Consider the following 27,563-nt stretch of genomic DNA (forward strand, 5'->3'; position numbering starts at 1 on the left):
AGGTTTATTTAGTTAATTTACTCTCTGGTACCTGCGTGTTTCCTCCCCACAACCTTCTACCACATGCACTGCTCTCTCTCTCTTTTTTTTTTTTGAGACTGAGTCTTGCTCTGTCACCCTGGCTGGAGTGTAGTGACATGATTACTGCAACCTCCACCTCCCAGGTTCAAGCGATTGTCCTGCCTCAGCCTCCTGAATAGCTGGGATTACAGACATGCACCACCAAGCCCAGCTAATTTTGTATTTTTGGTAGAGATTGGGTTTCATCATGTTGGCCAGGCTGGTCTTGAACTCCTGACCTCAGGTGATCTGCCTGCCTTGGCCTCCCAAAGTGCTGGGATTACAGGCATCAGCCACCACGCCTAGCCATGCCTACTCTCCTAATACCAGGATAACAGTTCACTGGTGACTTGTAGTCCTTCTCTATACATTGAATAATGTGAAAAGTTGTCACAAGGCACAGACTCTGCAGCCCAGGCTGGCAAGTTTGAAATAGGTGCAGAGTTAGTCAGTAATAAGTAATTGAACATCATTTTTTCTGTGTGTGTGTGTGTGTGTGTGTTTGTCCCTGACATGTGCTGCTTGTGTTATGCACTGAGTAGCTGGATTTAAATTATTTTCCATAAGTTCCTTGGTTAAATGATCTCCTTCAAAATTTTGATTAATCAATTTTTTTTTTTTGAGTCAGTGTCTCATTCTGTTTCCAGGCTGGAGTGCAGTGGTGTAATCTTGGCTCACGATAGCCTCGACCTCCCTGACTCAAACAATCCTCTGGCCTCAACCCCCTGAGTAGCTGGGACCACAGGAACATGCCACCATGCCTGGCTAATTTTTGTATTTCTTGTAGAAATGGGGTTTTGCTATGTTGCCCAGGCTGGTCTTGAACTCCTGGGCTCAAGCCGCCCACCTACCTGGGCCTCTGAAAGTGCTGGGACTATAGGCGATTAATCAAGTATGCTTTCTGATTAGAGTGATTGAAGATGATTTTAAATTCAGAGAAATGTTTACAAGTCCAAGAATGTCATCACTCCATTAATGTTGATATGAATGTTTTTATTGTATTTTTACCTTGGCTGTTTGTGGTGTGTGTGTGTGTCTAAAATACATTTTCAATCACCCAAATGTATTTTAAAAATTAATGTCCACTCAGGCTGTCCTTTGCTTTCCCCCTTGCCTGATGAGCCCAAGGCCTTAAGGATAGTTTAAGGAGTAAAGTACTAATCATTAATTCATCCTGAGCTAGTGGCTTTAGAGATATTAATGAATATCTCACAAATACCACAAAAATTCAACCTGGCTATGTGGAGCAATATAAAATTACTGCATTTCTTGGTATGCTTTTCTCTTTGGCGATGGGACAACTTAATCTTGTGTTTCCAGAAGCATGCTAATTGCCCTGCTTGCAGAATCTCTCTGGGTTGAAAGATTATATTCAAGACAGTCTGTGAATTTTCATTTCAGCTCATTTATTTGAGACAGAGTCTCACTCTGTTGCCCAGGCTGGAGTGCAGTGGCATGATCTCAGCTCACTGCAACCTCTGCCTCCCGAGTCCAAGTCATTCTCCTGCCTCGACCTCCTGAGTATCTGGGACTACAGGTGCTTGCCACCATGCCCAGCTAATTTTCTTTTGTATTTTTAGTAGAGACAAGGTATCACCATTTTGGCCAGGCTGGTCTCGAACTCCTGACCTCAAGTGATCTGCCTGCCTTGGCCTCCCAAAGTGCTGGGATTACAGGTGTGAGCCACTGGGCCTGGCTTGATTTTTCATCTTAAAAAAGACCTTACATTGGCCAGGCACAGTGGCTCACACCTGTAATCCTAGCACTTTGGGAGGCTGAGGTGGGTGGACCACGAGGTCAAGAGATGGAGACCATCCTGACCAACATGGTGAAACCCCATCTCTAGTAAAAATACAAAAATTAGCCGGTATGGTGGTGTGCACCTGTAGTCCCAGCTACTTGGGGGGCTGAGGCAGGAGGAGGGCTTGAACTTGGAAGGCAGAGGTTGCAGTGAGCCGAGATTTTGCCACTGCACTCCAGCCTGGCGACAGAGCAACATTCTGTTTCAAAAAAAAAAAAGACCCCACCTCAAAAAAAAAAAGACCTTATGTTGTCCTAGGTGCTACATATTTCATTTCAATGTCTCATTCTAGATGTTTCTCTTTGTTGTTTGCAGGGGAGGAATTGTTTGGGGTAATGGCAATCTCGGACTCTCCAGGAGAACAGGATAGTGAATCACAGGTAGATGGAAACCTCCAAATCCTTTTTCTTTTTATATTACAGATTCTAGTTATCGAATTTGTTAGCTTTTTTTTTTTTTAAGCTGCCAGATAAACCAATAAGGGGCAGAAGCTTATTGAAAATTTTGAGAACTGTAGAAAAATTCACAAAAAAAGTTAAAAATATGATATAATTTTTATAATGTGACTCCTTCAGTTTTCTATGCATTTGAATTTTATTTTAAGATCCAAGATGAAGATACTGGCATAGTTGGAGGTTTGAGGGGGTGGGAAGGCTCCTTCCTACCAAATCTAGCAGCCATGCCAGCCTGGATGAGGGAGGGGTTTGTAGAAACAGTCTAGCAGGACTGGAAAAAGCAAAGCCTTTTCCTTTAGTTAACATTTCAAAAATGCTTCTCCTTTGTGATTAGGTGTAAGCAGCAAACTCTCATAATCTAGCCAACTCTATGTTTTCATCTCAGTGAACCAGCAGAAACGTCCTTTTCAGGCATAATAACTTCTCTTTATGTAACCAACAATCTACCAAACACATCCTGACTTATTAGCCCATTTACTCCTCCTCATGGCAGAAAGAAGAGGAAATCCTGAATATCTGAATTAGGCTTGAGAGAGATTATTCACTAGTGTGGGCTCCTGAGAAAATTACCAGACCTCTTTCATCTGAAAGTCAAGGATTAATCCAAGCAATGTAGTACTTTCTAAGCAGTATCGCACATTACAAGCATTGTCCCCAGTGAACAGCTTAAAACACTGTCTTAATATCTTAGTATCTTTTTTCTTTTTAAATGTTTTATTGAGAGAGGGGTCTTGCTACATTGCTAAGCCAGGTCTTGAACTCCTGGCCTCAAGCAATCCTCCTGCCTTGGCCTCCCAAAGTCTGGGATTATAGGTGCCAGCCACCGTGCCTGGCCAAATCTTAGTGTCTTAATATCTCAGTAAATATACTTAATATGCTTAATAAATACTTAGCACACTTAATAGCAAATAATAAATACTTAACATACTTGGTGCAAACTTAATCAAATATTTAATATCTTAGAGTTAACATACTAAGATATCAGGTTACTTGCCCAAAGTCATAAAGTGAAGTAGAACCAGGAACTGGGCTTCCTAGCCTGGAGCCCTTTTCTCTACCTCAGAGGGCTATGCAGACCTCCAACTAAACGCTGAGTATTTCAGCACTGAAACAGCCCTAGGAGAATGAGTAGGACGCAGGGCCATCCCTGGCAGATACTATCAGGTACTACAGTTTGGATATTATAACCTACAGTGTAGCCTGGACCTGCCGGAGCAGCCCATCTCTCCCCAGCAGCCACCATGGTCCTGAGAGCTTGGTTAAGCCATCAGCTTTAAAATCCTGGGAACACACTGTGCAATGCATGAATGGGAGACCCTCAGCTGTTAGCCAGGAAGCACAGATGAGTTCAGTAGACAGGCAAGAGAATCACAAGGTCATGGTGTGGGGGCAGCCCAAAGACACATTCCTTCAGTAACTCCTGATTGAGCTCTCACAAGTTAATACTCCATGGTGCCTGGCACAGAAGTTATTGACTTCAAGGAGTCTTCTGTATAGTATGGGAAGCAGAAATGAGAACACACAATAATACAATATGATGACAACAATATTAATATGTGTGCAAAGTGCTCAGGAGGCCCAGGTGTTGGGACACTGACTTTACAACTATGGGGCAGAAGTCTGAGGGGTACTACTGTGTGAAGGAAATAGGTAGGAACTAGTTCTTCAAGGAAACGACCCCAGGTTGCAGTGGAGCAATGGAAAGCAAACTTGCTTCTTCATCTGGTTTACTAGTAAGCTAGTAAGTACGCTGGCTTGTTAGTAAGCTAACCTCTTATTAGGGAGTTGTTTGTTTTCATCTGCAGTGTTTGACCCACAGAGTCAGCTCTTGAATGGGTTTTTGTTTTCCAGACTTCAGACAAAGTTTACCAAATGAAAAGTAAACCTCGGGGATATTGTCTGATCATCAACAATCATGACTTTCGCAAAGCACGGGAGGAAGTGCCCAAACTCCACAGCATTAAGGATAGGAATGGAACACACCTGGATGCAGGTATGGTAGAACCCAAAGAGAAAAGTGAACATTTTTTTATGACTATTTTTTTTTAAATCAAAAGGGAGAGAACAATAGCTATACCAAAAGGGCATGTTTCAAGAAAATGGATTTAAACATATTTCCCTGTGGAGGTGAAGAACATTTTTATATATTTGTTAGTTTCCTGCTTTTTTTAAAAAATTAATTTTTAAAGTAAAAGCAATGCATGTATAAATATAAAATACCAAATCTTACTAAAAGACATAATGAAAAGCAACATTAAGCTTTGTTTTTAATTCAGCTAAATGAATAGTGCTTCTGTGGAATGCATTAGGTGATGAAATTGCCCGGGTTTCAAGGCTCTTATAGAGGCTGCATTTTTACAGGTCGGACTGTTAAGTGCAGCAGAAATTGTGGGTTCTTAACAGAAGTAGAATTTTCAAGTATTAAATATTAAACTGGCTAGCAAATCTTTTGCTCAGCCTAATTAAGCTAAGATCAAGAACTTACAAGTTAAATGAAAAAACAATTTGTTGTATGTGAATCTAACAAGTGACTAAAACACAAAAAATAAAAATCATCCAACACAACCATTGAGATATTAATAATTTTGATTTTACCAAAGAACTCTTTTTTTTTTTTTTTTGAGATGGAGTTCACTCTTGTTGCCCAGGCTGGAGTGCAGTGGCACGATCTTGGCTCACTACAACCTATGTCTCCTGGGTTCAAGCCATTCTACTGCCTCAGCCTCCTGAGTAGCTAGGATGCAGGCATGTACCACCATGCCCAGTTAATTTTGTATTTTTAGCAGAGGCAGGGTTTCTCCCTGTTGGTCGGGCTGGTCTTAAACTCCCAATCTCAGGTGATCCACCTGCCTCAGCCTCCCAAAGTGCCGGGATTACAGGCATGAGCCACCATGCCTGGCCTGATCAAAGAACTTTTGAAAATAGTATTCATGAGGCATAATATCAATTATTGATTTGTTTTGCAAAGGGAGGTAAGTTTAGAAAATTAATGTAGGCCGGGTGCGGTGGCTCACGCCTGTAATCCCAGAACTTTGGGAAGCTGAGGCGGGTGGATCACGAGGTCCAAGAGATCGAGACCATCCTGGTCAACATGGTGAAACCCGTCTCTACTAAAAAAAATACAAAAAATTAGCTGGGCATGGTGGTGCGTACCTGTAATCCCAGCTACACAGGAGGCTGAGGCAGGAGAATTATCTGAACTCAGGAGGCGGAGGTTGTGGTGAGCCGAGATCGCACCATTGCACTCCAGCCCGGGTAACAAGAGCGAAACTCCATCTAAAAAAAAAAAAGGAAAATTAATGTAGACTGATTATACTTATCAGGGCTCTGTAATGGTCCATATTAATTTTTTTTTTTTTTTTTTGAGACAAAGTCTCACTCTGTTGCCCAGGCTGGAGTGCAGTGGTGCCATCTCGGCTCACTGCAGCCTCTGCCTCCCCAGTTCAGTGATTCTCCTGTTTCAGCCTCCCAAGTAGCTGGGACTACAGGCACACACCACCCCACCTGGCTAATTTTTGTTATTTTAGTAAAGATGGGGTTTTGCCTTATTGTCCAGGCTGGTCTTGAACTCCATAACTCAAGTGATCCACCCGCCTCGGCTTCCCAAAGTGCTGGGATTACAGGTATGAGCCACTGCACCTGGCCCCGTTAACATTTGATTTGTTTATTTAAGCAAATCTGACTTTAAAAAGCCACAGAGATTAAGTCCATTGACTACATCATTTGTCATTTTGTGCTTGGTACTGAAGAAAACATTTCGGGCCCTTGATTTGTATTCTTTTAATATTAAAACATTTTTATTAAAATAACATTTGATCCTATTTCTGGCAGTTTATAACTGGCTTATGATTGACTAGTCTCTGGTAGGCATTTGAGTCTGTGTGTCCTGCTTTTTCTCTTCCTGTCCTTATATTTTACGCTGGATAAGTAAAGGTAGGAGACCCAGCTGCAGAAGTCATTTCTCCTGAGATACTCCCTTCTGTCCTGCTGCAATGCCTTGAGACTTGAGTCTTTTTTTTTCAACATCCCACATTTCCAAAGGATCAGAATTTTTCCACAGAAACAACATACTGTATTCATCTTACCAAAGTGTTTCCAAATCAACCAGGACCTACTGCATTTCAGTTATCTTTTTCTATTCCTAATGCAAGAGTGTTTGTTTGTTTGTTTGTTTTTTGTTTTTTTTGAGACAGAGTCTCAATTGCCCAGGCTGGAGTGCAATGGCCCGATGTCTGCTCAATGAAACCTCTGGCTCCCAGGTTCAAGTGATTCTCCTGCCTCAGCCTCCCAAGTAGCTGGGATTACAAGCATGTGCCACCACACCTGGTTAATTGTATTTTTAGTAGAGATGAGGTTTTACCATGTTGGTCAGGCTGGTGTTGCACTCATGACCTCAGGTGATCCCCCTGCCTCAGCCTTCCAAAGTGCTGGCATTACAGCTATGAGTCACCACACTCAGCTGAGACTGTCTTTTTTTCCCCCCAATGTTCAGTTTTCTTTAATGACCACCATCTCCCTGAAGAGCAGGTGCAGGCAGCTAGGTGATGGCAAAAGACATTCACTTGAATATCTTGCCCTGACTGAAGGCTTTGCCCACATGCTGAAAGGCCCCCTCCCAGGAAAAGTACTCTTGAACCAGCATCTGGGTCTCCTCGCTGCCAGGATCCAGTTTCCGCCACGTGTATGACTCGTAGTGCGCCTGCCAACCTGGACTCAGCGGAAAGGCAAGCTCCTGGCCTCGGAAGACTCAGACTCCAGAAATGGAGCTGCTGTTGTTGGTTCGAAAGAGGATGACACTGGTGAAGGCATTCTTCCTGTTTGTCTAGTCGCTGGAACATTCCAGTGATGAGATTGCAGCTCATGAAGGTCTGAGTGAGTTCTTCAGGGAAGGGATACTCTGAGTACCACAGGGACCAGCTGTCCTTAGCAAAGTGCTCCCAAAGGCCGGGCGCGGTGGCTCATGCCTGTAATCCCAGCACTTTGGGAGGCCGAGGCGGGTGGATCACGAAGTCAGAAGATTGAGACCATCCTGGCTAACATGGTGAAACCCTGTCTCTACTAAAAAAAATACAAAAAATTAGCTGAGTGTGGTGGTTGGTGCCTGTAATCCCAGCTACTCAGGAGGCTTAGGCAGGAGAATCACTTGAAACTGGGAGGCGGAGGTTGCAGTGAGCCGAGATCATGCCACTGCACTCTAGCCTGGGCAACAGAGCAAGACTCTATCTCAAAAAAATCAAACAAACAAACAAAAAAACAAAACCACAAAGTGCTCCCAGAAATATGGCAGTGCCACGGAGAGTGTGTCCGCATTGGAGTACTTGCACTTAAATTCATCCAATACTAAGGTACTCTTGGGCAGGTGAGCAAAGGGTTCCTTGGCCTTAGGCTCAGCAGGCAGTGCCTGCTTACATTCATTCATCAGGAGCTGGGGCAGCTGCCTTTTTCTCCTCCTTCTGCTCAGCCTGGGGCTTCTGCTTCTCTTCCCATGAGCCCTTCTCTTTCCTTTTTAGGTTGGATCTCTGCAAACTTTTTAGCATCAAACTGGGACATCTTCTCACACAGTTTCACTTCCCCCAAGACAGCCTGAACTGGGGTTAGTTAATGCAGGTGAGGAACCAGCAGTTGGCACTGGGAAAGGCCTGGCAGAAAGAAGGCTCTAGGACCTGCTTATAGAGCCACAACAGGGTGCAGACAACTGTGATGTCAGCCAGTGTCGCTTGTTCACCTACCAGAAAACTGCTCATCTTCAAGTGAGCATCCAGCAGCCCCAGAATTCATCTCACTTCTTCCTTTGCATTCTTAGTGGCCTGTTATGGTGCATGGTGGCCAAGGTGGGGAACACCCAGTTGCCGGCTGGGGGCATTATATCACTATCAGCAAAGCTCACCCACTGCGCCACCTGGGCTGCTGCCTCTGGAGTACCTCCCCAAAGCTCCCCATTGCTCACATAGCACACAATGGCATTGCTCTCAAACACACAGAATCCATTATCACCCTCAAATGCTGGAACCTTGCTGGCAGGAAATTTGCGGATAAATTCAGGGGTGCGGTTGGCCAAAGTGGAAGTGGTGTGGTGTGGAAAGCATGCAGACCTGAGCCCTGCTGTACTGAGCAGTGATGAGGGCCTTGAAGGCCCTCCAGTTTTCAAGATATGTGTTCAGGGTCTCAGCCACCATGCTGGTTCCACAAAGAAAGGGGGTGGGGTTCTCTGTGCTGTCACAAAGTAAGCCGCTGGGCAGAGAAGAGAGGTGAGACTGTATTTTGACTGATGGCTTATGTTCAGCTCTGATGTGCTGACAGGGACAAAAGGCTGGAGAAGGAATAAAAAAGGAATAATTCAACAAGGATCAAGCAAACAGGAATGGAGACAATAGCTAATTAAAGGTTTACAACAATTTGGGGGAGTTGGAAAAAAAAGAGTAGAGGTAGTTGACTTAACAGAGAAAGCTACAACCTAACTGATTACAGAGGGGAACACAGAAAAGAGGCAAGCCTATTTACCCCACAGAATCCTGGAAAGATTCAGCAATTGGAGGAACTAAGTGTAGGTGGGGCAATGAGCAGAAAACAGGACGATTCTTTGGAAACCTATATAATCCTCAGATTCAAACCCCTAATCATAGAGCCAGCATGTATTCTTATTCTACCATCATAAGGAATAGGAAGTTTTTCTCATAGCATTGAACCAGAGAGGCTCTACACTTGGGTGTACCAGGCCCAGCAAAGGAAGCCATGAAACATTTTACTGAACAGAGAGAGACTGAAGAAAACCTACTGGTGGCATGGAGTCAGATCTCTAAACCAACTTGGTTCCAAGAACACTGGTAGCAGATACAGATTTACCTCTGGAGAAGCTGAAAGCTCTAGATAAATGACCCCCATCTCCCTGAAGAGCAGGTGCAGGCAGTTAGGTGATGGCAAGAGACATTCACTTGAAGATCTTTCCTGATTGAAGGCTTTGCCCACATGTTGGAAGGCCCCCTCCCAGGAAAAGTACTCTTGAACCAGCGTCTGGGTCTCCTCACTCCCAGGATCCAGTTTCCACCATGTGTATGACTTGTAGTGCACCTGCCAATCTGAACTCAGTGGAAAGGCAAGGTAATCACATCGGGGGTTTTCTAACAAAGTGATCAGGTCCCCAACCAATCATCCTGCTATGAAGTCCATTAGCGAACAAACCACATCCACAAACACAGAGCTTTCAGTCAACTTTTTAATGGACTAGTCAATTTATGAATGGACAACCAAAGGTCAGCAGGCATTTGAAGAAAGCCTCTAGTACAAAAGAGAGGCAGCTGGGTGCGGTGGCTCACGTCTGTAAATCCCAGCACTTTGGGAGGCTGAGGCAGGTGAATCATCTGAGGTCAGGAGTTCAAGACCAGCCTGGCTAACATGGTGAAACCCTGTCTCTACTAAAAATACAAAAATTAGCCGGGCATGGTGGCAGGTACTCGTAATCCCAGCTACTATGGAGGATGAGGCAGGAGAATCAGTTGAACTGGGGAGGTGGAGGTTGCAGTGAGCTGAGATCATGCCACTATGCTCTAGTTTGGGCGACAGTGGACTCTGTCTCAAAATAAATAAATAAATAAAGAGAGGCAATTCAAACAAGAAAAAAATGAAACAGAATATGAATAAAACAAAGATAATGTTGAGGAAAAAAGCGACCGTTTTTAGTGTTTAATATTGGTATTTAGTATTCTTAGAGAGTAGAAGTCCATAAGAGAACAAGATGTTATGAAAAAGGGACAGAACAAGAAAGACTCCTTGAAAATTAAAGATAAAGTCTCAGAAAGTAGGATAAAAAGACAAAAATAGAAAATAGGAGCAAAAGATAAGAAAATCTGAAGCTAAATCAAGGATGTCCAATTTTTGACAATAAGAGTTCCAAAAAGAAAGGACAGAGAAAATGGGGGAAATGGAACTTTCCAAGAACTAAATGATGTAATCTCCAGATTGAAAGGGTATAATGGATTAAGAATCACTTCCGAACGTATCATACCCTAGGAGCTTCTGGAAAGAGAAAAAAGTAAGCCAAATATATAAAGTATCAGGAATGAAAAGATCTTCTCTCTAGCAACACTGAAAACTAAAAGACTGTGAAGAAAGGCCTTTGGCCTTTGGAATTCTAAGGAAAAATGCTTTTGGAACTAGAACTCTATGTCTAGGTAAACTGTTTAAAAGTATGAAAGTAGAAGTAAAGACTCATACAAAGGCTGAAAAATGTACTCTTCATGCCCTAGTGGTTATGTTCCAGCCAAGGAAACTAATAAGAAAGAGGAAGTCATCAATGGAAATAGAACATAGAGTTGTATTTCCAAATAGAAGAGTGGTGGTGTGTGCCTATTTCCAAAATGCTTTTGGAAATAGAGCTCTTATGTCTAGGTAAACTGTTTAGAAGTATGAATGTAGAATTAAAGACTCATACAAGGGCTCAGAAAATTTACTCTGCACGCACTAGTGGTTATGCTCCAGTAAAGGAAACTAATAAGAAAGAGGAAGTGATAGATGGAGGAAACAGGGAATGTACTATGGAAGCGACAGAGAGATGTCCCAGGAGAAGAGACATTCATCTGGCCTATGGAGCAGCCAGTTGGTATTACAGCAGAATGATGCAGTGCTCTGGATGGGAAGTTTTCCAGGAAGAAATAAAAATGAGTCAGACAAGTAGCCTGAAAATGTTGAAAGATTTTGACCAGATCCATTAGAGCATTTGGAGAAAAAATAATGTTAAGCATATAGGAAACAAAGCAGATGAAAAAATAAGACAATTACTAATTCCAGGAAAGGCAAAAAGGTTAATAAGAAAGGAAACATGATCAAAGAGCATTATGTTTACATAGTCTTAATAATAGAAATATTACTTAAAATAGAAATATTACTACGGGGTAGAGGTGGTGGCTTGTGCCTACAATCCCAGCACTTTTTGAGGCCAATGTGGGCAGATCACTTAAGGCTAGGAGTTAGGACCAGCCTGGCCAACATGGCAGAACCCCATCTCTACTGAAAATACAAAAATTAGCAGGGTGTGGTGGCACGTGCCTGTAGTCCCAGCTACTCAGAAGGCTGAGGCAGGAGAATTGCTTGAACCCAGGTGGTAGAGGTTGCAGTGAGCTGAGATTATGCCACTGCACTCCAGCCTCGGTGACAGAGTGAGACCTTGTCTAAAAAAATAGAAAATTAAAATATTACTATGGATTCAACCAAAGATTGTAAATAGCTGTGCAGGAGCAGCAAGTGCTTATTCTCCATGATAAGAACTCAGTGCAAAAGTTTAAAATTTGTAAATGTTGTAAATTTGTAAAAAGTTTAAAATTTGTAAAATTTGTAAATTTTAAAATTTGCAGGGTACCCAAATTTATTACAAAATGGAGGTTAATGTGGAAAAAAAAAGTGGTTAAAAATTGAAAGTGGTTGCCTTCATGGAATATGACTAGGTAATAGGGAGGGACAGAGAGGGGATAACTTTTTGTAAAAGGTCTTTTAGTTCTATTTTATTTTCAATGTATAGCTTTTATTTTGCTAAATATAAATAACTTTGAGAAGGTTGAGTGATAAATAAGTTGGATCTTTTATTCCAAGGTTGTTTTTTCTGATTATACAAATAATAGAGTCATTTAAAATAGTTCAGTAGGAACCCTAAATGATAGCCTACCCGTCCTGTAAACTAGTTTAGTAGAGAAAACAGACCAACAGTAACACTCTCTCCTTTCTCATTTGCCCTGGTTTTGAGAATGTTTTTAGCTGGTGCCAATAAATATTAGAAGCCTACAGAATCCAGCTACTAATATAGAGGATTTTGCTCTTGAATTTCTGGTTCAAAATGTACTCTCCAGCTCTGGTCTGTGAATTACTGTGGTATAGCATGTCTTTTCAAATTTCACTTTTTAGAGGCTTTGAGCAAGACCTTTAAGGAGCTTCATTTTGAGATCAGGCCCTACAATGACTGCACAAGAGAGGAAATCTATGAGATTTTGCAATCCTACCAACGCATGGACCACAGTAACAAGGACTGCTTCATCTGCTGTATCCTCTCCCATGGAGACAAGGGCATCATCTACGGCACTGATGGACACGAGGCCCCCATATATGAGCTGACATCTCAGTTCACTGGTTTGAAGTGCCCTTCCCTTGCTGGAAAACCAAAAGTGTTTTTTATTCAGGCTTGTCAGGGGGATAACTACCAGAAAGGTATACCTGTTGAGACTGATTCAGAGGAGCAACCCTATTTAGAAATGGACTTATCATCACCTCAGAAAAGATATATCCCAGATGAGGCTGACTTTCTACTGGGGATGGCCACTGTGAATAACTGTGTTTCCTACCGAAACCCTGTGGAGGGAACCTGGTATATCCAGTCACTTTGCCAGAGCCTGAAAGAACGATGTCCTCGGTAAGTTTTGCCTACCCAGCCCTCCTCACTGTTATGCTACCTTCCCCCACCTATTCCATCACCACTACTATCTACTCATATTCAGAGCCTATTAGAAGATGCTTTATGGTTCAGATAACATTAACAGATCAGAGAACTGTCCAAGGGGAGTGGTTTCCATTCATCTCCAAATGTCTAGCTGTGGATCACATAGGTGTACTTCCCAGGTCGGTTGCAAAGGGAGAGAGTGGCAATTGCTAACATCCTTAGTTTATAGATGGACACGCTGAGGTGCTTTATTCCTTTATTCAGTACCTCAAAGGACAATCAGGGTACACAGAGCAGGAAAGGATGATAGTCATATAGTCCAGCTCTCTGTCTTTAGGCCAAAACACGACTGAGCCAATTCAACTGGTTTTGGGAATCTTCCAAGAAGGCAGTCACCCACTTCAATGTTTAACACCCTCCAACTCTGTCAAAAGTTCTGTAATAGCAAACCGTTCTCAAAACCTCTTTGTTCATTGTGGGAGATAAGTAGCTCATTCCTTCTAGCCCTGTATTTCGTGTTTTGAGTATATGAAGAGTGAGAATTTCCCATAACTCAGATCATGAACCTAACTTAGATTTTGTAACTTAGATCATGAATCCTGCAAGGTTTCTGGGGCTAGCTACCAAGGTAGAAGAAGAGGTTGCCCAAACTAAAACGCTAAGAGATCCTGGTGAGAAGTTGGGAGTTGCTGCAGGAGACATTCTACTTTCAGTTGACTTAAGGTTAATTGCATCAAAGATGAATCCACAGATGCAATGTCAATTTGAGGCAGAGAATATTGGGGGGCACTGAAGCAATTGTGGGAGCCAAGTAACATGGAGAAGAGTGAGATACACACAGGTCAGGAGAGAAAGAAACCAACTCTAATACTGACACCGAGGTTTCTGATGGTCAACAGAGTTCCTGAATAAACCGAAGGAAGTTATTAAGCTCTGAGATAACTCATTTACCTGTGAAGCTGGGGCAGGTCTTGGTTTAGCAACTTACTGTATCAAATAACTGATATTTTGAGAGAAAAAACTACAGAACTATTTCTGAGCACAGCAGAGGAAATAGTTCATCAGTTGCTTTTCCCCCACAGATAGTCACAATGTTATGTGATGTATTTCAGAGGCGATGATATTCTCACCATCCTGACTGAAGTGAACTATGAAGTCAGCAACAAAGACGATAAGAAAAACATGGGCAAGCAGATGCCGCAGCCTACTTTCACACTAAGAAAAAAACTTGTTTTCTCTTCTGATTGATGGTGCTATTTAGATATATAACACTATGTTTATTTACTGATTTTCCATGTAATTTATTGTTTCGCACTTTTTTTAAGAGCTAAAGTTAATAGGATATTAACAACAATAACACTGTCTCCTTTCTCTTTTACCTAAGGCTTTGAGAATGTTTTAGCTGGTGGCAATACATACCAGAAGCCAGCAAAATCCAGCTATGAATATAGAGGGCTGATAGTTAAAATTGTTATCTATCAACATTAAGCCCACTGTTAATATTCTATTAACTTTAATTCTTTTTCCATTTTAACTCTCCAACACTAAAATTTAAAAAAATACACATAAAGTGTAATCCCAGCACTTTGGGAGGGTGAGGTGGGAGGATCACTTGAGCCTTAGAGATCAAAGCTGCAGTAAGCCATGTTTTCACCACTGTACTCAAGCTTGGGTGATAGAACATGATCCCATCTCATAAAAATTTTTTTAAAAAAATAAACAAAATTTGATTAGCATCTTTTAAAAATTCAAATTATTTTATAAGTTTTAAATAATCTCTCCCCAAATTAACTTTTGACTTCTTGTTCCTTTTGTGATGTGCGTATGCTTGTCTAACTATATTTGCTTTTTGCTAACAATGCTCTGGTCTCTTCATGCATTTGCCTTTGCATTTGCTCTTTCATCTCTGCTTGGAAAATAAAAGACAAAAAAGAAAAAGAAAATATCTCTGCTTGGATTATTTTAAATTGTTAGGAATTAAGTTATCTTTAAAAGTTAAAAATCTTTTTTTCAAAAACATTTTTAAATAGAATAAAGTATAATTTGATCTTACTGCTCCTCGGAGATTTTTTGTGTTTGGTTTTGGTTTTTGCCAATGGCATCTCACAGGTGGAAAACCTCTGGACCACACACATGTTCTACTTGAGTCTCCCACTACTGGCACACATTGAGGTTGTCAATGTTTAAAAATTAGGAGTTATCACATAAAACCCAGAATACCTTCTTTAAAAAAATCAGAATATCTGACAATATTGACCTCATGCTCTTCCATGGCAAAGGTCTGAGAAGCACCTTCTTCAGATGGGACAGCCCTCTGTGGGTCACTCTTCTCCACCTCCTGCGCCCAGCCTTGCCCAAGCTCCTCTACTGAGGCTGCTGTGGGTTGCCACTGATCACTGTGCTTGTGCAATTGTTTTCCTTATGTCTAGCCTACTTCACTTACTTATGTTGCCTGCCCTGTGGGTGTCTGAATTCCGGTGATGGTCCAGAGAAGGTGCTAAGAATCATCAGAAACTCCTCCTAAGTCGTAGGCTAGGGAACATGATTGAGAGGTAGGGAAGTAGGGTGCATGGGTATGAGAGAAAAAGGTTTTAGAATAAAATCAACACATAATCTTTTTTTGTGACCTAAATGCCCCAGGGGACAAAGGTACAGCCCCAAATACAATAAAAGTTCAATAGGAAGAAGGCCTTCAAATCAGTTTCTTTCTAATGAAATATGTAAGGATGGAAGAAAAATAGTACAAAACTCAGAGAAAGCTCAGCTCCCGGTACAGAGAGCGTCATTTTTCAATGAAGTGTTCATGATAAGCTGTGAAATTCAGATGAGAATTCAAACATTTTCCATCACTCAGAAGAAAGCAAAAATAGAATCAGAGCAACCCAAGTACTAAACTCATTACATGCATTTTCTCAAGAAACCCTCACAGGAGTTCCCCAGGCCTATAGAAACGGTGTGCCTACCATCTTCAACCCTGGAGAGCAACGTTTTGTTTATGATTCTTGTCCTTTCTTGTTACCATCTTCATGGTGTCAGAATCATCCTTAGAAACAGTAACAGAGGCCAATCTCCAAGAACATCCTTCATAAATTTCTTCATTCTTAGACATTATCTTTTGCCTGTAAAAAGAAAGGAAAGATGTATCAATATAAACTCAAAAGCTAGAAAAGATATAGGATATTTGAGGGGTGGGGAGAGAAATGTGCCTTCATTCCTTTACCATGGCAGTCTCTCACTCATTACTTGCAATGGTTTTGAATTTAGCGAGGTAGGGTGTTTAGGTGACTAAAGTTCTATATGAGGAATTTTCTACTGAATCAATGCAATAAATAACTTTCCTGTATTAAAAAACTGACCAAAATTTATTTGAATAATTTAAGATGCAGCTTAAGTAACAGTACACCTGATCCAAAGTGGATTTCCATAGGAACCAGAAGCAGCTGCATGTAATGGTAAGACTACCAAACTATCAGGGGAGATGGATTTAAAAACCACCCTCAATCATAGAACAGAGTAAATCAGAAACAGGCAGATACATTGCCTGTGTTGTGTTTCCTGTGTTGTTTTGCATAGAAACAAGGACACAGGTGAATGGGAGAAGTCTAGACACATCACCACTCCACCTCAAGTGAATTGTCTGGCTTTGTGTCACGGGCTTAGAGTGACATACCTCCCTCCCAGAAAATGCCCATGCCTTGACATTATTAGGGAGCACCTGTCCTATCTTCCTAACCCATTTCTCACTCAAACTCCTTCCCACTCCTAAGGAGAACTCAGCCATGTCTGTTTCAGCAGCAGCCGCACTTCAGATGAATGTTCTCTTCCGTCAGGATCTGTATGGTGTACTTAAACTTTTCTTCAGCTTCAGCAAGCTTGGTCCGAAGCATTTTCTCCAGATTTCCCACTGTAGCTTTCTGAAAGACATACATTTTAATAGTATCTTTCCCAACCCAGAGGCATCCAGGGCAGAGCTATGTGGCAGAGCTATGCGGAGACCTGGGTTCTTCCCCCAACCCCCACCCCCACTCCAGCAGGGACTCACCTCTTTCTGGAGTTCCAACTGGGTATAGTGGAGGTCTGTGTTAAGGGACTCTAGGATGAGAGCTTGCACCTGCAGTTCTTCCTCCATGACCTGCATAAGAGGAAGTTGTTTCAGGACATCATGCCGATGTCTATCTGTCTATTCTCTTCTCCAGGGCACCTGGACTGTAATACAAGGGAGCAACTTGAGCTACTCCTGTATCACTCATGGCCAATCACACCCTGTCAGTCCTACCTCCTGTCTGTCTCACCCATCTGTATCCTTCTCTTCAGCCTCACTAGAGCTCCTACGAATGGTTACAATGACAATCAGTTATTCATTCACTAAAGAAGTCTTTATTAAATACCTACTACTGATTCCAACTGTACGACACTCTGGAAAAGGCAAAACTAGAGACACAAAAAAGATTAGTGGTTTCCAGGGATTGGGAGGGAAAGGGAGGGATGAATAGGTGGGGCAGAGGGCATTTTTAGAGCAGTGAAAGTATTATGTGTGACACTATAATGGTGGATATATGACATAATGTATTAGGCAAAACCTATAGAATGTACAACACAAAGACAGAGCCCTAATGTTTATGTTAGGACTTTAGTTAATAAGAATGCACTTGGACAGGCACAGGGGCTCACACCTGTAATCCCAACACTTTCGGAGGCTGAGGTCAGGAATTCGAGACAGCCTGATCAACATGGAGAAACCCCATCTCTACTAAAAATACAAAATTTTTAGCCAGGTATGGTGGCACATGCCTGTGATACCACCTACTCGGGAGTCTGAGGCAGGAGAATAGCTTGAACCTGGGAGGCAGAGGTTGTGGTGAGCCAATTGTGCCATAGCACTCCAGCCTGGGAAACAAGGGCAAAACCTCATCTCAAACAACAACAACAACAACAACAACAACAACAACAAACCGTCAACATTGGCTCATCTATTGCAACTAATGTGCCACCCCCATGCAAGATATTAATAATGGAGGAAACTGGTGGTGGGGTAGGGTAGTGTAGTATGAGGTGAAGGAAACACCAGAAGCCCATGAAAGCTAAGAGACGTAAATGTTGCAAGGAGTGATCAGTTGCACCTGATACTGCTCATGTCAAGTAAGGTGAAGCATTCCTCGGATTTGGCAACTCTGAAGTTACTTGTGATTTTAACAAGAGCAGCTTCCATGGCTGGGATGGGAGCATAAGTGAGGTTGAGGTGTAAATGGGAGTCGACCCTTCTAACAGGTCCTGCCTCCCATCATTTTGCCTCTTCAGATTCTTCTTTACATTACTGTCACAGTTATTTTCCCAAACAATATTCTCCTCCTCAAAAACCTCCAGTGGTGTCCCATTCGGAGAAAAGCAAATGTCGGGGCAGGGAGCTGAACCCTTAAATAGGGTGGCTTCTGAGAAGGTGGCATTTGAATAAATACCAGAAAAATTCAACCCAGAAGGAGGAAAGGAAGTTAGTCATGTGGCTATCTGGGAAAGAGCTTTCCAGGAAGAGAAAATATCAAAGACCCCAAGGTAGGAGCATCCTGGCCTGTTAAGGAAACAGCAAGGAGGCGAGTGCCTCGGGGGTAGAGTGATGGAGGGAAGAAATAGAAAGAGCTGAGGTTAGGGGAAGGAACCACCAGCAAGGAGCAGGTGGAACAATCTCCCAGGACCAACACAGGGCTGGGAACAGTTCATGGTTGCACCAGGCGGAGTAGAAAATCCTTCTCGTACAGAGGGTATGGTGCTGAGTACTCAGAGGGTATTACCTCAATAGTGGGAGAAAATTAGTTCTACACTACAAACTGTTTTAATTCTACCCAACAAAGCTTAGAAAGCAAAGCTCGAAAAGATCAAATTGTTTCTAAGCAACTTAACTGCATCCCAGGGCAAAGCTCAAGAATATCTAAAGAAATATGAAAATATTCAGCACCCAACAAGGTAAACATCACAGTGGCTGACATCCAAGCCAAACTTACCAGGCATGCAAACAAGGAAATATGACCATAAATGAGGAGAAAAATCAATGAAGAGAAACAGATCCAGACATAACATAAATGGCAGAATTAGTAGACAAGCTCATTAAAATAGTTATTATAATACACTGGGCATACCTGCCTCCAAAGCCCATTTCTTGAACTTATAGGACACTACAGTATGTTTGCCTTTCAATAATGCTGAAGCCCTGTGCGGGCTCTAAGATAGAATTTATTTATAATGCCTTTATAATGACTAATATTATGACTAATGTTTTCTAAAACATGTCCATTCTGGATCCAAATTAAATTCTCAGTGATGGAAGAATCACACATCACCTTGTGGGTTTGAACAGCTTCTCTTTAGTTGTTTCCTACAGACTGCCTTAATTTGTCCCAGAATAGAGTCCCTGAGGAAGTTGTCATGTGTGGGGTACACTCTGAGTTTCAGGAGACGCTTGGTGACAGTTCCACAGGAGACAGTTTTACACTTTTCAGAGCTCAAGGGGAAAAACTTGGTGTTTTATGATTCAAAGATCATTTATGGTTTGAATCTTGCTAGAAATGAAAGTCATTCAACATTGAAGATCACATAGTATATTGCTGATACATTTGTTCAAATTAGACTTTAAAAAGACCTACTGGCTTTATTTCAATATGAAGATAATTTCAAAAATTATTTTTAACTTATTGAATCCAGTAAACTCAGCTTCAGGTCTTCCATTTCTTATTGGTTTTGGGGAAATTATCATTGATTCCATTATACTGAGAGCCTGTTATTTTACTGGTGTGTTTTTAATATACCAAGTCCACAGGAAAGGATGAAAAGCTTACCTCGTTGGTTTTTCTCAGCTTTTCTAATTGCAAGGTGTCACTTTCATGTTGTTTCAAGAGCTCCTAAAAACAATTTTATTTGGGAAAGGTTAGCACTGTGGTTCTGGCACATCTTCTAGGGAGTTAAGAAAGCCAGTCTAGGATTCAGGAATACAATATTCACCAAATCTTAGACACTGCTATAAAGAAGCACACACCATAAAACTAGTGACATGACATGTTGAAGTTAATGAAAATCTTACTTATGTTCAACCTTATCACACTGACAAATATTAAAAGAAACTGTATTTTCATCAAAAGCTTTTTTTATGTCAGTGTACAGATTCAATACTCTTAAGAATTAATTTCTCCACAGATTGATTTTTATATTCAATGAAATCCCAATCAAAATATCAGCAAGATTCCTTGATAAGCTAATTCTAAATTGACAAGCTAGTTCTAACATTTATATAAAAATACAAAGAATGTGGAAAGGCAAAATCATCTTGAAAAACAATAGCAAAGCTAGATAACTTTTACTACCCTATTTCAGACTTCAGTGGTTACGACAATGTGTTGTTGACCTAAGTACAGAAAAATAGTAAAATTAAACAGAATGGAGAATCCTATCTCCTCCAAAACAACAAAGACACTGTATTAGTCTGTTTTCACATTGCTGTAAAGAACTACCTGACAGACTGGGTAGTTTATAAAGAAAATAGTTTTAATTGGCTCACAGTTCTGCAATCATGGCTGGGGAGGCCTCAGGAAACTTACAATCATGGTAAAGAGGAAGGAGGCATGTCTTATACAACTGGAACAGGAGGAAGGGAGAGAAGCAGGAGGTGGTATATACTTTTAAACAACCTGATCTTTTAAGAACTCACTCACTAACACGACAACAGAAAGGGGGAGAATCTGCCCCCATGATCCAATCAGCTCCCACTAGGCCCCTCCTCCAACATTGGGGATTACAATTTGACATGAGATTTGGGCAGGGACACAAATCCAAACTGTATCAGACACTAAAACAACTCAATGGGGAAAAGAAAGTGTTTTTAAAGAACGGTGCTGAGACAATTGAATATCTACATAGACAAAAATGACCCACGACCTTTGTACCTTACTTCATATACACAAATATTATTCAAAATGGATCATAGAATCATAAAGGCTAAAATTTTAAAGCTCCTAAAAAATAGAGTATCTTCATGACCTTGGAATAGGCAAAGATTTTATAGAGAGGACACAAAAATCTGTAACTACAAAAGAAAAAAAATAATAATTGCCTTTCATCAAATTTTAAAACTTTTGCACATAGAAATATATCATTAACGGCCAGGCGCGGTGGCTCAAGCCTGTAATCCCAGCACTTTGGGAGGCCAGGGCGGGTGGATCATGAGGTCAAGAGATCGAGACCATCCTGGTCAACATGGTGAAACCCCGTCTCTACTAAAAATACAAAAAATTAGCTGGACATGGTGGTGCGTGCCTGTAATCCCAGCTACTCAGGAGATTGAGGCAGGAGAATTGCCTGAACCCAGGAGGTGGAGGTTGCGGTGAGCCAAGATTGCGCCACTGCACTCCAGCCTGGGTAACAAGAGCGAAACTCTGTCTCAAAAAAAAAAAAGAAAAGAAATATATCATTAACAAAATGTAGAGGCAAACCACAGGCTTAGAGACAATATTTATAACATGTATATCTGACAAAAAAAATGTATTCACAGTATAAAAAGTACTCCTACATATCAACAATAAAAATATAAGCACCTTCTACTTTTTCAAAGGGGAAAAGAATGAACAGGCACTTTATGGAAGAAGATATATGAATGAGCCAATAAATATATGAGAAAATGCCCAACATAATTAGTCATCAGGGAAACTAAAACCATAATGAAGTACCACTTCATGCCCACTGGAATGGCCAAAATTAAAAGATTGGCAGTACTAATTGCTGCGGAGGATGTAGAGCAACTAGAATTCCAATATATTTAACATGCAAGAATAAAACAGTACAACACTTTGGAAAATAGTTTGGCAAGTTCCTATAGAGTTAAACCTGTATCTGCCCTAGTGCCCAGTAATAGCACTATAGCTCTACAGCTACAGTGAAGAATGAGAAGGATATTCAGAGACGGGATTTTGGCAAAATAAGGAATTTCAGTTTCTGTGTGTTTAGCATTCTGTTATTTCCAGTTGATTATAATTTTTGTTCTAAGAACTCTTTGATAAGACTGTCTAGCCTGTGGAAAGACTGTCCAGCTAAAGGACAGCAAGACTGTCAGTCTGTTTGCATACATTTCCAGAAAGCTAGGAGAGGATTACGCCCAGAAAGACAAAAAGATCACCTAATTCTGGAGGCACACCTGGGGACCTGGGCGTACCACCTGGACTATAGATTCAGTCACCAAGGTTCTGTGGGCTGAGTTACCTCCTTCTCTTGAATGAAGTTCTCAAAGACAGCACTGCAGGATTCATTTATTTTCTTCTTTTCTTCTTCTGACTCCAGCTCAAATTTTTTGGTCATCTCTTTTTCTGTGGAAGTGACAGGAGAGCACATATATGTATAAAGACGGGAAAAGCAGGCGCAACGAGAAACCTAGAATATCTGAAGATAAAAGCAATTTCAGACTGGGTCAGACTCAAGGTCATTGCAGCCTGGTGCTCAGCCTCTGACACTCACCTGGAGATGTCTGAGGGTGAGGTAAGCATGATGGTTGTCCTCAATCACATTAGTCACATGGGATTTACCACCAACATCTCTGGTTCTTTTGTGTTTATTTTGAATCTGTTGTTTATTATTTTGTCCATTCCCTCTGTTGATGTAACCACTCTGCTATCTTGGATATCCTTATTTTAAAATAAAGCTGTTGGCTAACATGACTTTGCCAGCAATAAAATTCATCCTGTACTTAGTGCTGGGGTATAGGTAAGCTTCAACTATTTCCCTGAGCAAGGAAACCTGCTAGTATAGCCCCAATATCAAATAGGAGGAAGGAGGGGCGAAGGGAAACACAGATTTCTTCAGTGTCAGAATTCTGGGGATGGACAGGCGGTCTCTGGTCTGACAGGGTAAGCCTCTGACAGGGCTGGATGGTGAGCAGCTAAATTCTGGTCTTCCAGAGCTGGCAGTTACATCTTTACTTAGACTTTGACAACATGAGATGAGAGCCACATGAGTAGCTAGAATCTGGGATACGACTTGGGTTCTATTGCACCAGGATTCTAGGTAAAGCCCGAACACAAGCAGTTCCCATTCCCCAGCCTTAACTCCAGGGTCTTCATATTACCTTTTGGCAGTCTAGAGTGCCCGCCAGAATGTGAATTAATCTTCCCATGGAGTATCTGCATTTAAATGAGTAATTTGTTAAAATCAACTAAATCTAGATGAATGCAATTGGCGTAGAAAGTGAAATAGGTCTATAGAGCTCCCACTCCCACCTCAACTAGTCTTCTAGGCCTGGCATAGCCTCCACAAATTCTCTTCTTTTTTCCATTTATGAACAAGCTCAGTGGGAGTGGAAGGTACACCTACAGAGTACTTTGTATGATGCAAGCTCTGTGTTAATTGTTGGAAATATTAAAAATATTTACCAAGCGTGGCTTCCTTCTGGAAGACATGGGAATATAGAAGCTCTTAGTATAATGGATTGTGTTGTTCCTATCTGCCCCCTTCTCACATGCAAGTGAACATTTCACATTCTAATTAAAGAACTCTTGGAACTTTGGGTTCATCTGTGTCTGGATAAGAAGTCTGCACTCCATACAGTGATCCTAGCATTTGTTTCAGCCATCATGGGCAAACTTGGACCAAATGAGTTTCAAATGGTACAGGCTTAGACTCTCTTAGATAAGATGTCTGAACTTCAAAAAAGACCCTACCCTTGTTGTCATTTTGCTTTCATGGAAACTCTGGGCGCCTTCCATTCAGGTATCTAACAAGTGGCCCATCACCCCTGGCAAGCCTAAGGCCACCTTCCTCAAGTCACAACCAAACTTCATGGCAGTTTCTTAAGGCACTTGTCATTAAAAAAGCTAGAGTTTCTGTACTCACTTTGCTGTAGCAGGACCTTTTCTCGCTCCAACTTCTCATCCTTCTCCCATTTTGCCTTCTGTTTTGACCACTTCTCTTCCATTTCATCATAAATACTGTCCTGTGGAGGTACAAAGGTGCCATGAAGAAAAGAGTCCTAAAATAAAGGTGACCTGGAGAGGCTGCAAAACTCAACTCAGGCAGTTGACACTGCACAGTGGGCAGGGCCCAGTGCCATGTTCTGTGCATCTTCCCTTACCTGGGGCCCTCACTGAGGGGCTCCTCCATGGGTGACTGGTAAGAAGTAAATTCCAGCCCAGCAGAGGGCTTGTGGAACCCAAAGGTCAAGGGGTTGCCCCACTAGAACTGAGCTTCCTTTGAAGACAGGTGGAGTTCTCCATGTTGAAGAATGATATGTCAGCTCCCCCTGAATCACAAATCCTCTTCAATAGCACAAGAAGAAAGGAAATGCCTAGTAGTTAATTTGAACACTTGGAAAATAAAGTGATGTTTTTCAGAGAATGTCTGCTCTTTCTCAGTAAATCTTTCTTTTGTGGGTGAGGTTAAATAAGCCTAATCCAATATCAGTCCTGTTGCTTGGCTCAGATTTCATGAACATGGAACCTTAGGATGGAGAAGGCTCTGGATCTGGATGCTGCTCATAGGGTCTAAGGATGCTGACTACCTTCTTTTTTAGGTTAGCAGAAGGGTTCACACCCAACCTATTCTATTTACCACTCATATGTCTAAGGCTTTGCTCTGTGATAGTTTTCCCTGATTATACCAAGGAGTATCTTAAAAAATGAGTTTTAGACACAGGCTCAAAACTTAAACTGTAAGTGGTAAATAGAATTTCAGAGGTGATACTGGTGTTTAACTTTTGATAGGTTGAACAAGTGTCTTTGTTTACCTGGCACTTAAGGGTGTTTTGGGACTGTGGACTCTCAGTGCTAAAACCTGGAAAGTCTCAGGCAAACTAGAACTAGTTGGTCACTGTACTTTACAATTAAACAGGATGAAGGCTTGAGGCTTCAGTCCTTTCCAACCCCACTACCCGTCTCCTAACTCTCTTCATCTACCTTCTAAGAAATCATGCCCTAAATTTTCTTCCTTTGCCTTCACCAAATTAGCTGATTGAATGGATGGGTTTTATTCTGAGATGACAGGAGGACTCCATGCTTTGAATGAAATAATCTGTTCCTGAATGATAGCTGGGATAACAATGAAATCAAGATGGAAATTAGAAAATTTTTTGAATTGTATGATGATAATGATACAAGTTATCAAAACCTCTGGGATAGGTGGGGTGTGGTGGCTTATACCTGTAATCTTAGCACTTTGGGAGGCCAAACAGGTGGATTAATTGAGGCCAGGTGTTTGAGACCAGCCTGGCCGACATGATGAAACCCCCCATCTTTACCCCCGAACCTAAAATAAAAGTTGACTTTTTTTTTAAAGTTCATTCCTTTTGTCCAAGCACTCTACTTCTAGAATCAAAGATATTCAAAGTGGTATTATCTGTTACAGTAAGCAATTGAAACCACTCAAATGCCCAATAATAGGTGAGCAGTAAAATTTTAGAACCCAATGGCAATTTCACTAGGATAATATCTAGTCATTAAAAAGGAGGGAACAGTTTCTTATATGCCTGATAAAGAAGATATAAAAATATATATATATGTTATACAATATACAATATTATCTCAACTACAGTTCTAAAGTACAGATATTAGCAGTGGTTACCTTTGGGTGCTGATATTTCTTTTTGTTGTTATTGTTGGTTTTTGTAGTTCCATTAAAAAAATAAGCTATTACTTTTGTAATCACAAACATATTTTTCAGTAGTGCTCTTCAGGATTTGGGTGCCTGACTTGTCATTCATGGAAGCCATTGGGTTCATCCTCCCCCTGGGTGCAGCTAGTGCCACTTAGGTCCAAGGATGCTGAGAATCTCAGGATATTATTTTCTGAACAAGAGCTCTAGATTCAACCCAATGTTATCAGCCAGGAATGAGCCTTGCTTCTCTTGTAATCCAACAGGGAGCTCTGTATCTCACCTGATACATACGAAACACATTCTTCAAATACTCGTATTCTTTTCCCATCTCCTCTGGATAAAAGGAAAACAACAGGGTAATCATTAGTCTTCTGATATGCACATTTTCAAATTCAAATGTGAGCTCTCCTGCACACCCTCCCCACCCCAAGCTCGTCACCAAGGTAGTAAAACCTTTGTGTCCCAGAAATCACCCTAGAAGCTTATTAGAAATACGATTGCCTGGACCTTCATCCAGGGTCATTCTCCCAGGTCCCAGCAGTACCTAGCTTCTCTTGGGCAGCCAACTTCTCCGCCTTCAAGGCTGCTTTGTAGTTGTTCTCCAACTCAATGAGCTCTGCTTCATGGGCCTCTTTGAGCTCCCTGTGGGACCCCAGGAGAAGGCCACACTCATTAGTAAAAAGAAGGCCAGAGCTGAGCTGTTACACTGATCTGATCCTACCCCTCCACCCTCCCACAGGAAGTGAGGTTCTCACTTTTCTATTTAAAAACAAATTTTAAATTTTTTTTTTTTGAGTCAGGTCTCACTCTGTTTCTCAGAGTGAGTGTGGTGGCATGGTCATAGCTCACTGCAGCCTCAACCTCACAGGCTCAAGTGATCTTCCCACCTCAGCCTCCCAAGTAGTTGGGAACACAGGCATATGCCACCATGCCTGCCTAATTTTCTAATTTTTTGTAGAGAAGGGGTCTTGCTATGTTATTCAGACTAGTCTCAAACTACTCCTGGACTTAAGTGATCTCCTGCTGTGGCTTCCAGAAGTGCTGGGATTACAGGTGTGAGCTACCATACCCAGCCTGGGACCCTCACTTCCGGAAGCATTATCCTGGCATCTATCCAGAAAGGGTGAGGTGACCCTTTTTTTACAACCATTGTTTTGAATGGAGCCAGCATGACCACAGATTCCCTTCTAATACTCAGCACAGTCTTGTCTACCGCTTGCTTGGGGAACTATGGGCTGCATCAGCACCAAGGATAATTTTAGAACCCAAGTTCTCTCCAGCCTCCATCCCAGAAGGCGATGTTGGCAGTATTTATGATGAGTATTAAAATGAGTCCATATGAGCTATCAAGCATGAAAAGACATGGGGGAACCTTAAAAGCATATTACTAAGTGAAGAAAGCCAATCTAAAAAGACTGCATAGGAGATGATTCCAACTATATGACATTCTGAAAAAGGTAAAAGTATGGAGACAGTAAAAAGATCAGTGTTGGACAGAGGTTAGGGGTGCGAAGTAGAATCAATAGGCAGAGCACAGCAGATTTTTAGGTCAGTGGAACTATTATGTATGACACTAGAATGGTGAATACATGTCATTACACATCTGTCCAAACTCATTGAATGTACAGCACCAAGAGTGAACTTTAATATGAACTTTGGGTGGTAATGATGTGTCAATATAGGTTCATTAATTATAACAAATGTTACACTCTGGTAGGGATACTGATAATGGGGGAAGCTAGGTGGGTAAGGGGGCAGCAAGTATATGGGAAAATCTTTTTTACTTTACTCTCAATGTTGTCGTAAACCTAAAACTACTCTAAAAAATAAAGTTTATAAATAAACGAGTGAATACATAAAAGTTTATGGCTCAGCTAAGAGTACTGTCTCTCACCAGGATTTCTATTTTTAATTGTAAATTGGTAACTTATAATTGTATATATTTATGGGATAAAATGTGATGTTTTGATTTATGAATACAATGTGGAATAATTAAATTAAACTAATTAACATAGACATCACCTGAAATACTTAAAAAGGTTTTTTCTTTTTTCTTTTCTTTTCTTTTCTTTTTTTTTTTTGAGACAGAGTCTGGCTCTGTTGTCCAGGCTGGAGTGCAATGGTGAAATCATGGCTCACTGCAACCTCCGCCTCCCTGGTTCTAGAGATTCTCCCACCTCAGCCTCCCAAGTAACTGGGATTACAGGCATCT

General features: G+C 41.4%; 2 protein-coding genes and 1 pseudogene across 3 annotated transcripts in view; 1 reads left to right on the top strand and 2 right to left on the bottom strand.

The window, feature by feature from the left end:
* CASP8 (caspase 8) overlaps positions 1-14,786 on the top strand; it is a 30,827-nt gene extending 16,041 nt beyond the window's left edge. For both annotated transcript variants that reach the window (XM_035305289.3, XM_054257783.2), the window contains 4 exons: positions 2,177-2,241; positions 4,168-4,309; positions 12,208-12,709; positions 13,849-14,786. In XM_035305289.3, coding sequence (XP_035161180.1) covers positions 2,177-2,241; positions 4,168-4,309; positions 12,208-12,709; positions 13,849-13,984 — 845 coding nt within the window. In that variant the 3' untranslated portion in view covers positions 13,985-14,786. The remainder of the gene's footprint in view (positions 1-2,176; positions 2,242-4,167; positions 4,310-12,207; positions 12,710-13,848) is intronic.
* LOC100395584 (elongation factor 1-gamma-like) lies at positions 6,742-8,640 on the bottom strand (annotated as a pseudogene).
* Positions 14,787-15,591: 805 nt separating the features above from the next.
* The window catches only part of FLACC1 (flagellum associated containing coiled-coil domains 1), a 45,594-nt gene continuing 33,622 nt past the window's right edge, over positions 15,592-27,563 (bottom strand). The window contains 9 exon segments of the mRNA XM_035305292.3: positions 15,592-15,764; positions 15,767-15,855; positions 16,541-16,650; positions 16,779-16,868; positions 19,564-19,626; positions 21,974-22,077; positions 23,597-23,696; positions 25,632-25,684; positions 25,896-25,993. Coding sequence (XP_035161183.1) covers positions 15,730-15,764; positions 15,767-15,855; positions 16,541-16,650; positions 16,779-16,868; positions 19,564-19,626; positions 21,974-22,077; positions 23,597-23,696; positions 25,632-25,684; positions 25,896-25,993 — 742 coding nt within the window. The 3' untranslated portion in view covers positions 15,592-15,729.

The sequence above is a fragment of the Callithrix jacchus genome, chromosome 6, assembly GCF_049354715.1.
Source record: "Callithrix jacchus isolate 240 chromosome 6, calJac240_pri, whole genome shotgun sequence".
In the NCBI taxonomy this organism is placed as follows: domain Eukaryota; kingdom Metazoa; phylum Chordata; class Mammalia; order Primates; family Cebidae; genus Callithrix; species Callithrix jacchus.